This window comes from Gorilla gorilla, chromosome 10 (genome assembly GCF_029281585.2).
Source record: "Gorilla gorilla gorilla isolate KB3781 chromosome 10, NHGRI_mGorGor1-v2.1_pri, whole genome shotgun sequence".
NCBI classification, from domain to species: domain Eukaryota; kingdom Metazoa; phylum Chordata; class Mammalia; order Primates; family Hominidae; genus Gorilla; species Gorilla gorilla.
In genome coordinates this window covers 95,675,955-95,689,342 of record NC_073234.2, presented here as the reverse complement: position 1 = coordinate 95,689,342, position 13,388 = coordinate 95,675,955, and the positions used below count along the sequence as shown (strand labels likewise).

At 34.3% G+C, this 13,388-nt stretch overlaps 1 protein-coding gene across 1 annotated transcript in view; it reads right to left on the bottom strand.

Annotated features, from left to right (window-relative positions):
- The window catches only part of OTOGL (otogelin like), a 273,380-nt gene that overhangs the window by 36,853 nt on the left and 223,139 nt on the right, over positions 1-13,388 (bottom strand). Inside the window, exons 41-47 of the mRNA XM_031016545.3 lie at positions 9,785-9,858; positions 6,726-6,903; positions 6,307-6,449; positions 6,041-6,064; positions 5,857-5,949; positions 3,598-3,787; positions 717-931 (exon numbers count right to left, since the gene is read on the bottom strand). Coding sequence (XP_030872405.2) covers positions 717-931; positions 3,598-3,787; positions 5,857-5,949; positions 6,041-6,064; positions 6,307-6,449; positions 6,726-6,903; positions 9,785-9,858 — 917 coding nt within the window. The remainder of the gene's footprint in view (positions 1-716; positions 932-3,597; positions 3,788-5,856; positions 5,950-6,040; positions 6,065-6,306; positions 6,450-6,725; positions 6,904-9,784; positions 9,859-13,388) is intronic.

The following is a 13,388-nucleotide window of genomic DNA, read 5'->3' as shown; positions in this document are numbered from 1 at the left end:
ATCTAAAACTCCATAAAGTCTTCTCCAAACCTGGGATCCTGTGTACCTCTATAATGTATATTTTAATGTATCTGCTCGCAGACTTCCCTTCCTACTAGGCTCCTTGAGGGCAAGGAGAGCATCCTATTCATTTTCTATCACAGGAATCTAACACAGTGATTTCTATGTACTAGATGCTCACTAAATTATAGTTAAGTGATCATGAAATACTGCATTTGTCCTTTGTCTTTAATAATGGATTTTTTAAACAATATAGATTATTTAAAATACCTACTAATCACTTAAACTCAGAAAGTTAGAGACTAATAAAGACCAAGTAAATTGAGTAAGTGACAGATTCTATTACAAGTATGTGCCTAAGAAGCCAGGATCATAAGGAATTGATTAAAGCCTCACTGTCTTGGTCTTGATACTGGATTATCAAATGTCATTGATCTCTGTCTCCTGGAGACATTTATTCATAGGACAAACTTTCATTTTTTTTCTGAAAGCTGTAGATATAATTCTAATGAAGCATAAAGAAAAGAAATAAAATTATCCTTCTTGTGTTTGTAAGCCTGTAAACAATAAGTGATTCTGAATTCCAAAGCATACTGACAGAAGGTTGGGGGTTTTGTTCTCAGTAGAAGAACATTATAGCAAGAACAGTAACGTATTGGCTTTTACTCTCAACATATCTAACATGAAAGTATTATTTATGGTTGCTTCCAACTTACTTTATCATGACATGGAATGAAAATTCTTCTATTTAATAAATCAATGCACTGGCTGCAATCATGCTTAGTACAATTCCTAACAGGTCTTCTCATTGTTACTTCAAATGATTTCTCAATTTCCCAGCTCTCAATAAATAATCCTATGTCTTCCATATTTGTAATAATTGTGCCATTTTGCATCCTTAGATCATCATCTGGATCTTCATTGCAAATTCCTTGAAAGAATATATATGACAGTTAGAATAAAAAAACTTAAACTAATGTAGACAGCACAACTAAATCAGTTAAATAATTGATTTTAAATGAAAAAATGATTTACCATGTAAGGTACCAAGTTTATGTATCCTTGAACTTTTACACTGAAATAACTTTTTAAATTATGTTCTAATTTTTTGATAAAATAGTGTAGAACTAACTGCCTTAACCCAATAAGAAAGAAATCAAAAGCCTAGAAGTCAAGATACATGAAGAGATCAGAGAAGATTAAGAAAGAAGACATTAATTCTGTTCCTATACTCTTCCATTACTACCACCATCTTCTAACTTAGTAACTAGTGGCCTGGCAAGGTACTTTCCACAGTAATGGACATTTGGTGACTGGCTCCCAGGCTTCCACTTCCCTGTGAAAACTCTGCCTGAAAATATTAAATACTTTTCTTTCAGGAACTATCACTGCTCCATCACCTAGTGCATGACATCATTCCAGGTGAGGGCTCTGATTGGCATAAAGGTAATCTTCATTCCCTTGCATTAGCAACTGTTCAGGTAATCCAGGCATAAACCAGCAAGCATGTAGCAGTCACCTTGGCACATGAATTTATTCAACATAGGGACAACTATTGTCAAGCTCAAGACTTGAACTGGGAATTCTAGGACACAGGCAATTTCCCTTCCTTGGGATGCCTTGACCTGCTGCAGCCTCTATCTCCCTTGAGAAAAGCCAAACTGAGGATGAGCTTACTCTTCACCAAATGCAGTGCAGAGCCAAGGAAAGTAATGAGACCAGGTCTATAATCATACCTTACCCAAATCCCACCCGACTTTCAGACATAATTTTTCTTAATTCCCAAGACTCTGGGCTATAAAATATATGAATAAAAATTTTCTTCAAACATCAAATCTTAATTCCCAAGGAGATATATCAGGATGAATAAAGGTTGCAATGCCTCACCTTTGTAAATACACAGGGTACTACGTGCAATTAAACATTAAAAAAAAAACCTAAGTGGACTACATTGTAAAGGAGCTACTATTTTTTAAGTCTAAACTTTTCTAGAGAAAGGTAATTTCTAATAAAAATATGTTTGCACTGCAACTTCAGTCACCACTCCAGACTTCATAGTGCTGTGTAGAATAAGATGTCAGTATAAGCCTCTCATTCCAGTGTTCAGACTCTGTTTGGATAACAGTCTTACTCACTAGAAGCTTTTCAGCCAGCACCTAGTCTAGTGATCCTGACAGTACCCAGATTTCCCTTTAATGAAGTATACTTCTCTCATTGTGGAGGTCAAGGAATTTAGGGCATGAGCCCTGGTTAGCATAAATGTGATCCTAGCCCTCTCTCTGCAGCACTTAGTTAAGAATCCAGCTAGCAGAGTGGCTGTCTACATGAAAGCAAGAGCTAATAGTAGAGAAGGATAAAAAACATAAAAATCAAACTGAAATAATACCCTTCAAAAGTGATAAGTTATAGGAGAAAATATGCATTTCCAGTCTCAGTTATTACTCAATAATAACTATTGATTTAGTACATATACTCAATAATGCCTATTTCCAAATCATAACCTTAAGTCACCATACAAATTTATGCTATGTTTAGCATACTCTAAACAAGTGAGGAACCATGAAAACCATTTTAGCAAAAATTTCCAAAAATGTTCAAATTTTTAAACAGGAAATTTGGATATTTTGTGTAATGTATTGAGGGCAAGGACTTACCCACTCATTTTTGAGTTGTCAGCATCAAGCACAATGTCAGACACACAATAGGTGATCCATAAAATTGTATTTAATTAATATTTACTGAGATTAAAAATAGATATATTTGTACTAAACCAACATTTATTGACTGTGTGTATTTATGTGTTGTGTTTACACTAACTTTCACATGTAATCCAAACAATCTTGAAAATGGATATTACTGTCCCCTTTTAAAGATGAGGAAACTGACATTCTCTTCAGAGCACACAGCTGTAAAGAGAATAACCTGTGTTCAACTTTCTAGCAGACACCAGAGCCAGTATTCTTTTTATTTCATTATGTACCTACAGATATTTCTAATTTGTTTTCTTTGACTTAAAACTCTTCATATATCTGTGTAATACATTGCAATATTAAACCTAGATGTAATGGTATATCTAAGCTTTACATTTCATAATAAAACTAGGACAAATATCCTGAATGGTATGTTCTTTCAAGATGACTTAAACAAGTTTTCCCTGATTTCAAGCTTTTAAAAAAATTAAGAGGAAACAAAGATATGTAAGCCTTTAAACTTTCTATGCCTCATTTGTATCACTTATAAATTGAGATAACACTATTATCTACTTACTAGATCTTAAAATTAAGTTAGTTAAAATATGTAAAATAACGCCTGACTCTTCATTAATGCCTAATAAAGATGAGCTAGTGGAAATACAAACAGCATCGTAGTAACAGCAGTAAGCATACATTTTCATAAAATACCCAAATTGAAGTGTTATTTCCTGCTTCTTAGCACATTTATGGAAAAATCATTGCTTCCTTCCGTATTTACATGGGAACTGAAAGTTAATATCACATCTCAAACCTGAAAAATGGGGCAACAGGGTCCAAAATGGCATAGCGTGAATAGAAAAAAAAAAAAAACAGACTAAATCAAGATTTGAAGGGCAGCACTCACCACAGAGTCCTTCTGTGTAGGATGACAAGTTAAATCGGAAGCCAAAATGAATGTCTATGATTCCTGTAAGATGAGACCACTTTATGATTAGTCCAGCTGGAGTAGTAATTACATACATTGAACCAGAATCCTCTATGGACAGTTCCTGACTTGAAAAGGGCAAAGGCACAACAATGGAATCCACTTCTACCTAGAATAACATAAATACACCTGTTAAGAAATATTTACTGAAATATACAAATTAAGAGAATACAGATTATTCCTTTATTCTGATTTAATGTAAACTATTTTTTAATTTTTTAAAAAAATGTATTTCTTACTGCTGCCACAGCTTCTCAGAACCTTTAAGCTATTTTATTGTTCCTTTGCTGTGCCTTGCTCTAGTCAATATGTGTTCTAATGTCATTGCCTTTCATTTTCCTCAAAATTTAACTTTCTTCTATCGTATGTACACTTCTATGTCTGTTTCCTTCAATCTATGTTTATATTGATAACACGATCCTTCTAATATGAATTTAAGATAATAATGTTATTTTCTGGATGTTTTCCTTAATCTGAATTCTTTCCTTGATCTTCTAAATCATTGTTTGCTTAACTGCAATGTTCATAACAATCATCTGTCAGGCTTGTTAAAGATCAAGATTCCCAGTGATTCTGCTTTGCAGGTTTGCATTGGATTATAGACTGTATTTTTAGCATGTACTAAATAAATATATACAGTCTATACAGGTATTTGGTAATACTAATGTAGGCAATCCAAGGATTGTACTTTGAAAAACGGTGCTTTAAATAATGGCAATGACATGAAGCCATGAGCTGTAACTAGCAGCAAATTTTTCAAAGTTATGCCTCACCAACCATTCAATGTCTCATTTTTATATCTTGTTCATAACTGCTGTCCTTGAGCTGAAACATACTTTCTCTTTCTCTTCCTTCTTTCTGCTTATTCTTTAAGATTTATCTTAAGTGTGACCTCCCCCAAAAAAGACCTGTTTGATCCGACTACAAACTATAAGACATTAAGTTACTCTTCTCTTTATTTCTATGATATCTTGGTCATAATTCTGTCACTGTTCGTCCTATTGCTTTCTAATCAGCAGGTAATTACATTATGCAAATCATGCACAAGTATAAGTTACTTGAGATCAGAACCTATGTTGTTTTATCATGTTAAACTCTCACTAAGTCATTTTACAAAATAACTTGTTATTAGCTGAATACAGTGCCTGACCAGTGAATGATCAGTGATGAGTTCATCTGGGGCCAAAAATAAGTCCTTCCACCCAAATGCTCCAAATAATGACACCGACCAGCTTTGTGTTTACTTCTCACCCACTTCCTGTAAGTATATCAACCTCATCAAACTCAAAGGTATACGCAAATGCTATCATTCAAAAAAAAGTACCTCATTTATATATTTTGTTTTACTTAATTAAACCTTTTAAATATCTTCTTACATTTTTAGGCTCATTTTAATATTCTTTTCAGTCTAGAATCTATGGACCTATGCTAACAAGTGGAGTTATTTCCAGAAAGTACATAGTACTTCAGCCATTTTAAGAAAAAATCTTTACACATTTTTTTCATATTTTAGAGAGAATAACTTAGAACTGAGTGAAGCACTGAGTTCATAAGGCACTCCTGTTTGGCAAACACATATTCCTTGGGATAAGAGTTTTTCTTCTAAAACCAAAAGGCTCCTTTCATTTTTTACAATGCATTGCTTTTTTATAATACATTGTGCTTCTTCAATTTATTTCAAAAAAGTTAAATATTTTTTCATATTTTTCTTATGTTAGCTATCATTTATTCACCAAAAACTTAATTATGTCAACACTTCAAACCCACTCCTTCTATCTGTTCTTCTCTTAACGGTCTTTATTCCGGTGTTCTTGGCTACTATGCTTTTCCACATTATCATCCCTCTCCTTCATAGCATTTCCACTCTGTCTGATTTGGAACGTGATATTAACTCTGACACAAAGAAGACTGGCCAATCACACTATCTGAGAGGTCGCTAGTGTATTTAACATGGTCCCTGCAGTTAACCTCACAGGGGAAAATATTTGCAATAATTGGCACATTATTGAGAGACAAATATAATATTAAGAAACACATTTTATATTGTCCATGAAATGATTACTATATATAACAATTAAATTCCATTGATACGCTTAATTTTCCCTCTTATTGGAAATAACTGTTTATATAATTTGTTTTCATCTAATGTGAGAAAAAATTTTAACTTTGTATTCTTACCTTTCTTGCTAACCGATTGACAATTATTTTATGTATGGGTGTTGTCACATTTAACTTCTTAAAACAAAGTCCAGAGATTCTTCCAGAGGGAGCCTTAATTTGAAAAAAATTAGAACTTTACAGAGTTAAACACAATTGTAGTGATAAACAGAATGAATGTACTAAACACTTTGCAAATACTCACTAGCTTTTTTAAGGAGTTTCCATTCTGGAAAAAAAATAAAGAAATACTTTTAAATGCATTATTTGACTTTTTAAAACATTATTTGGATTTATATGCCTCTAAATAGATTGATATGAAAGGTTTTCAGAAATGTTTCTGAAACATTATCAGAAGACCGATCTCAGTGAGTTCTTGTGCTCCCTCCTCCTATGAGAATCCCTGATGTTGCAATAGACATTAGCTATAGATTTATGATGAAATGACTGCAAAAATAAATTATGACCCACCTGATTCATGGAACATTTTTCGATATGAGCAACTATAATTTCACCAGGAATTCTTACTAAGATATAAGAAGCCATGCTATATAATGCTGCGTTGTTTCCATCAAATGTAATAATGCTCAGTTCTGACAACATGGAACACCGACCTATAAAAATAGTGGAAAGTGGATTTAGTCTATTAACTATCTGCATTTTCAGTAATAATTGCTCTTTTAAAAAATCTGTTAAATTAGCCTTATTATGTCTGACAAGAAGCAACTCTAAAAGTTATATACTGTGAGCCAAAATCATAAATCAAATCATGAAAACTCAAAAACAATAACTTTGGCTTGATGAGGTGAAAGGTTCAAAAAAGTAACAATCTCTCCAGATTAAAAAAAAAAAAAAAAAAAAAGATCACCGCTTAAGAAATGCAAACTTACAAGGACATTCCCACTCAGGGCAGCAGATATCACTGTTCACTTGAACTGGCCTTCCTCGGAAACCACAGTCAGGCATTTCCACATCCTTTGGGCAATTAAGGGACCAGTTGTATAACTGCCATTCCATATTAAGGCATATGTATTGGCTACAATCATAAACAGGATCAAATTTCTGAGGCTGTTAATAAAAAAAGATTAGTGGGTTTTTTCATTCTCAGCTAATGTTTTTAATTGATTTTTAAATTTCACATTCATATTGCCCATGGTGTACACTTATTGAATACAAAAACTTTTTAAAGATAAAGAATTAAAATTATGCTACAACTTTTTATTGATGTACCCTTTCTATAATATTCAATGTATATTTAATTTAAGCTTTACCCTAATATTGATTGGACATTAGATTGCCCATATATTCAAACATCTGAAGAAAACAATGTTCTCCTGAATTCCCTAGTTTTTTTGCAAGCAAATTTATAAAATGACAGCTGACCCTTCACATTATGTTGTGCAAAGCTAGTATATCAATATAACTTCATGTGTCATAATGTCAACTTAAAAATCACAACTTAATGCTATTTAAATACTTTATTAAAATTTTATATATAACATCAGTTTGACAGCACCTAGAGTGTATAATCATAAATTAATTTTATATGTAACTCACAATGTCTAGGTAAACAAATAATAAATAAATAACTGGTAGATTTTTCAAAGTTTATAAATCACATTCCATTTAAATTATGGTAATAATTATAGCAATGCTAAACTGGACATTTTCTAATTAACCCATTTCATTCTCCTAACCATCTAAGGTAGATACTATTATTTCATATTTATTTTATAGATAAGTAAACAGTGTGGGGGTTAAAGTAATTTGCCCAAGGTCCCACAGATAGAAGATAGTAGAGTCAGCATCTAAGTCCAGGCATTGTTACTTGGGAATCTACGCTCTTGACCACTACTCTCTACTGCATGTCTAGGGATTTCAGAATAAAAATTAACAACTATTTAGCACCTATTACATACCATACACTAATAAAGTATCTTTTTTCATTTGCTTCTCCCTAAATCTTTTGGATCAGTTTCTATCATTCCAATATAATATATGATTTTTAAAATAAGGTTTAGAGAAATTACTAATTTTCTAAATAGTAAGACTCTTAAGTGAGCACTTAAAAATTTAAGAGTCCAATTTTCCAAAATTTTCTGTGTAAAAGTTGTACCACTTCTCAGGTATTGACCTTGCTTTTCATTTAGCCAGAAAAATGAAAGCAATTACAAGAGAACTATAGCCCTCACAGACATCTAAACCACCCAGAGGATTTTAGACCTACCACTCTACTGAAACTCTTCCGAACAAGGTCACCAGCAACTCACATTGCTAAATCCAGTGATCAGTTCTCAGACCTCATCTCAGACCTATTAATATATTCAGTATAGCTTATTACTCCACCTTCCTTATAATACTCTTTTCCTTAGATTTCAGATCACCTGCAGCCTCCTACATTTTCTCCTATTTCTCTGGTTAACATTATTTGCATGTCTGTCATCTTCTCTCAACCTATGAAAGTTGTAGTGGCCCTTTTCACTTCTCTATCTGTACTCACTCCCTTTACTATCTCACCCAGTCTCATACCATTTATCCGCTGAGAATTCCCAAATTTTTTCTTAGCATGACCTATATATACTCCATGTATGTCTGCCAAATCTATATGTCCACAGCTTTTTGCTGTCTGTGAGGAATCTCAAGCTTCACATGGCAAAACTGAACTCATGATTATACCCATCCCAGACATTCACTCCCCAAGATTTCTCCATCCTGGTTGACACCAGCCCTTTAGTTTCTGAAGGCAAAAGTTGTAGAATCTTTGTTGCTTCCCTTTTACTCACACTTCACATGTAATTTTTCTACCTTCAAAATATATCCAGGATCCAGGTACTTTTCACCATCTTCACTGCTATCACCTGAACCAGGCCATCATCATCTCTGGCCTAAATTCCTACAATAGCCTCCTAAACAGTTCTATTCTCTCCTTACACCTTACCCACAATATACCAGCCAAAATGATCTTGAAGCTACTCAGATGGTGTAATTCCTTGACTCAAAAATATACAGCACCTTCCCAAGTCATTTAGAACAGAAGCCACAGTCTTTACAATACAAGGTCTAACATAATCTACCTTATTGTCTACTATTTTATTCCTTTATTTCTTACAGGTCTTCTTGTCATTCTTTTAATACATTAGGTACATTCTTGCCTCAAGGCCTTTGCACTTGCTGGTCCCTCTGCCTGGAACTTTGTTGACCCAGTCCTCTACATTGGTTCACTCTCTTAACATTTGCAGATCATTTGCTTAGAGGTTGCCTTATCAGTGAAGATTTTCAAACCATCTTATTAAAAACAGTATTATTTTTCTCCTGACCAGCACCTCTGACATTTTATATAACTTCATTTATTTTGCTTATTGGCTATCTCAGAAACTCCAATAGAATGTAAACTCTGGAAAGGCAGAAATATTTGCCTACTTTTATATTTTTTCCATAGGATCTGAATAGTGCCTGGCCAGAAATGGTGCTAAATAAATATTGGTTGAATAAATAGTTTATCAGAGCAAATGGTATATTTGATATAAGAAGATCTCTGCCCAACTCTTAGGAGAGAAAACTACTAGTTCTAGGAGACAATGACTTTTATCTTTTTTGCTTACCAGTATATGTTTAACATCTTACACAGTGACTGACATCAAGTAGATGCTTAATAATATTTTATGAATGCCTGATTCACAGATAAATCCATACTAGATAACTCTTTATTAAGGAATCACACTTAAGATCTTATTTCAATTTTGTTTTTCTTAGTGTGACTAGAAGCTAATTAATAAGAAATATCAGTTACAACTGTTCCAATGAAATGCATATTTCTTAATATCTTTTAGCAAGGATAGACTAGAGAACATATCAAAAAAAGTTTAGTAGCATTTGGATATTGACACAGAAATTTGAGTGGATGATATATGGAAATGACAAAGAGCTGGAAGATATTGCTCAGTCATACCTCACATTCCAAGCCTGTAGTTGGTGTTAGCATATCAAACACAGTGATGTCTGATGGAGTAATCATTTCCCAAACTGTCATAAATGAAAAAGTAATCCTCATTAGTGGAATGCATTTATCTTGCATGGAATTGATATGTGACAGAAACTGTGCTTAGAAATTTTATATAGATTATTTCACATATTCCTTCCTAGAATCCTGTGATGTTGGTAATAATAGTATCAACATTTTACAGAAGATGAGGAAACTAAGCTGTAGAGAAGTAAGGCTGTTAAGTGGCAGAGGCAGAATTTGAACTTGGAAATGAATTCTGATTCCAGAAATTTGGCTTTTAATCACCATTCTATAAACACCTTCACTTTCTTAATGGTGTCAACACAATTGCGTGAACAGGTAAAAAAAAATATTAACAGTATCACTAACCATTCCTCAGAAGTTAAAAATTGTCTTACATTTTGAAAATAAGTAATGAGGCTGACCCCTTGATTTTGGTGAACGTTGAGAATGTGTTCCTTGTGAGCAGAATAAATGTTGATGTGGACCATGTGGAAGCCCTAGTTGATGGGTGTGGTTTAGGAGTGACCCATAGAAAAGGGAGATGTGATTGGTAAACACATCTGTGAGGCACCTTCTAAAGGTGTCAATATTGGAGGTATCTCTAAAATATTCAGTCTGAAAGATTACAGAAGAGCCACAATAAATGGCTGAAATTATTCTCAGCCATAATCGCAGTGCCCGTAGTTGACAGTGTTTAAAAATAACCTCATTAGTTTCCTATTGCTGCTGTAATGAATTACCACAAATTTAGTGGCTTAAAACAACACCAGTGTATTAGCTGTTTTGGAGCTCAATGTAGCCATTTCCAATGTATACATATTTCAAAACAACATGTATACAATAAATATATACAATTTTTCTTTGTCAATTTTCAAAATTAATTAATTATTTTTTAAACAAAAGAAGCCCTAAAATCAAGCTATTAGTAGGACTGCATTCCTTCTGGAGGCTCTAAGGGAGACTCTGTTTCCTGGTCTCTTCCAGCTTCTATGAACTACCTGGACTTGGCTCATGGTCCCTTCCTTTAACTTCAGAACCACAGCACGAAATCTTCAAATCAATCTCTCTCTCTTCCCCTTCTTCCTTCCCTTCCTTTTCCCTTCTTTCCTCTGATTCTGTTGTCACATCTCCTTCCCTGACTCCAACTCTCTTGCCTCTCTCTTATAAGGACATTTGTGATTACATTGGTGCCACATGAATATTCCAGGATAATTTCCCCATCTCATGATCCAGGCATAAGCCAGTCATCATCTTAATTTAGCCACATGTATGGCCATATAAGGTCATATATTCATAAATTCTGGGGACTAAGACAGTGACATCTTTGGAGGACCATTATTCAGCATACCACAACGACATTTTTAAAACTTTTAATATTTCTGGCCGGGCACGGTGGCTCTCACCTGTAATCCCAGCACTTTGGGAGGCCGAGGAGAGAAGATCATTTGAGGCCAGGAGTTCGAGACCAGCCTGACCAACATGGCGAAACCCTGCCTCTACTAAAAATACAAAAATTAGCCGGGCATGTGGTGCATGCCTGTAGTTCCAGCTACTTGGGAGGATGAGGCAGGAGAGTTGCTTGAACTTGGGAGGTGGAGGTTGCAGTGAGCCAAGATCATGCCACTGCACTCCAGCCTGAGTGACAGAGCAAGACTCCACCTCAAAAAAAAAAAAATTTTCTAATGACTGGGAAGTTCAGTAGTCTTAACAGTTCACTGTTATCTAAAATCATCAAAGGCTTATAAACATTATCTGGGTGTGGATTTACAATGGCCAAGCTGTCTTGATAACTACAGCTTTGTGATATGTCTTGAAACTGAGAAGTATGAGTACTCCAAATTAGTTATTTTTCAAGACTGTTTTGGCTATTCTAGGTTCCTTGTACTTCCATATGAATTTAGGGTTAACTTATCAATTTCTGCAAAGCAGTAGCTGGGATTTTGATAGGGATTGTATTGTGTCTATAAATACAATTTGGGAGTATTGCTATCTTAACAACTCTACCAATCCATGAATATGGAATTTCTTCAGCTTCTTAATTCTATCAACAATGTTTCATAGCTTTTATGGTACAAATTTTACACTTCTTTTGCTACATATATTCTAAGCATTTTATTCTTTTTCGATACTACTATAAATGCAATTGTTTTCTTTATTTCATTTTCAGATTGTTCATGGCTAGTATACAGAAATACAATCGATTTTTGTGTATTGCTCTTGCATTCTGCAACCTTGCTGAACTCATATGATATTGCTAATAGGTTTCAGTAGATCCCTTAGAATAACCTAAGATCATGACATCTGCAAATAGAAATAGAAATAGCTTTATTTTTTTATCTTTGAGAGTAATGAAATATAGTTTGTATTCTCTGCATAGAGATTATGGTTGTTTAAATCATTTTACACATTTGAGATATATGTTGAATATTAATTTGGGGGATATAAGAGAACTCAAAGTAGAGAGCAATACTTAGAATAATTAACAGTCTATGCCCCAGATGTTAAAACATGCAATCTTATTTCATAGACTTATTCCCCTTATAAATTGAATGATGTAGGCGAAGTACCTCCACCTTTTCCCAAAGCATGCTTTAAACTATACTAAATTCACTGATGCCTAAAATTTCACAACAGTATAGTAATTCCTCATCTCTAGAAGGGTAAACTTCTCTCGTAGGGCTCTTATTAAGATTAAATGTATGCCAAATGCTTAATCCAATACCTGGCATATAATTAGTACTCAAATGGTAGCTAACCAGAGAAGCAGTGGTACTAGTGATGGTTTTAGTGAGGCTATTAATGCCTTTTTAAAAATCCTGTTTCTTACCATGAGTCCTTTGTGACCTGCCCCCAATAATCTTTTCCACTCCATCTTTCGGCACAATTCCTCTCAAACTGCACATTCAAGATACACTGACCTGCTTAAGATTCCTTCATGTGACATATTCTCTCTCACTTCCAGACTTTGCACATGCTGTCCTTCTAATAGGAGCATATTTCCCTCTTCTCTTAGCCTACCCAACTTCTGTCTTCGATTAACCTCTGACACCACACCTCCAAAATAAATATGATGGTCCTCCTGTGGGCTGCTTGTATTTACCCCTGTTGTAAGATTACAACAGCCTCTGATCTATCAACAGTTTTAGGGTAGGGGCTGTGACTTGTTTATCATACCTCCTCACTGAGGGCAAGGACACTACCAGGTAGAGTTGGTGCTCAATTAAAGCTTGTCAAATAAATTGAAAGAATAAATATCTGAACTTGACCTACATTATACTACCTTGAGGAATAATGCCTTAAGTTTGTTGAGCCTCACTGTGAGTGGATTTATTAAATCCTTCCCTGAGGCAAGTTTCACAGTACGGGAGGAAAGCAAGCCTAGGAGCCCGGAATGCCTCCTCCAGAGCCAGAGACAGAATGCAAACATGGAAATGGAGGCAGTAAAGAAAACCCTGATTTATGTCTGTTTCATTAGAGCCAATTTAATCACTGTGAAAATCTAAGTGGGATTTAATCAAACCTAAAAGTAGAATTTAGGTTTTTAGAT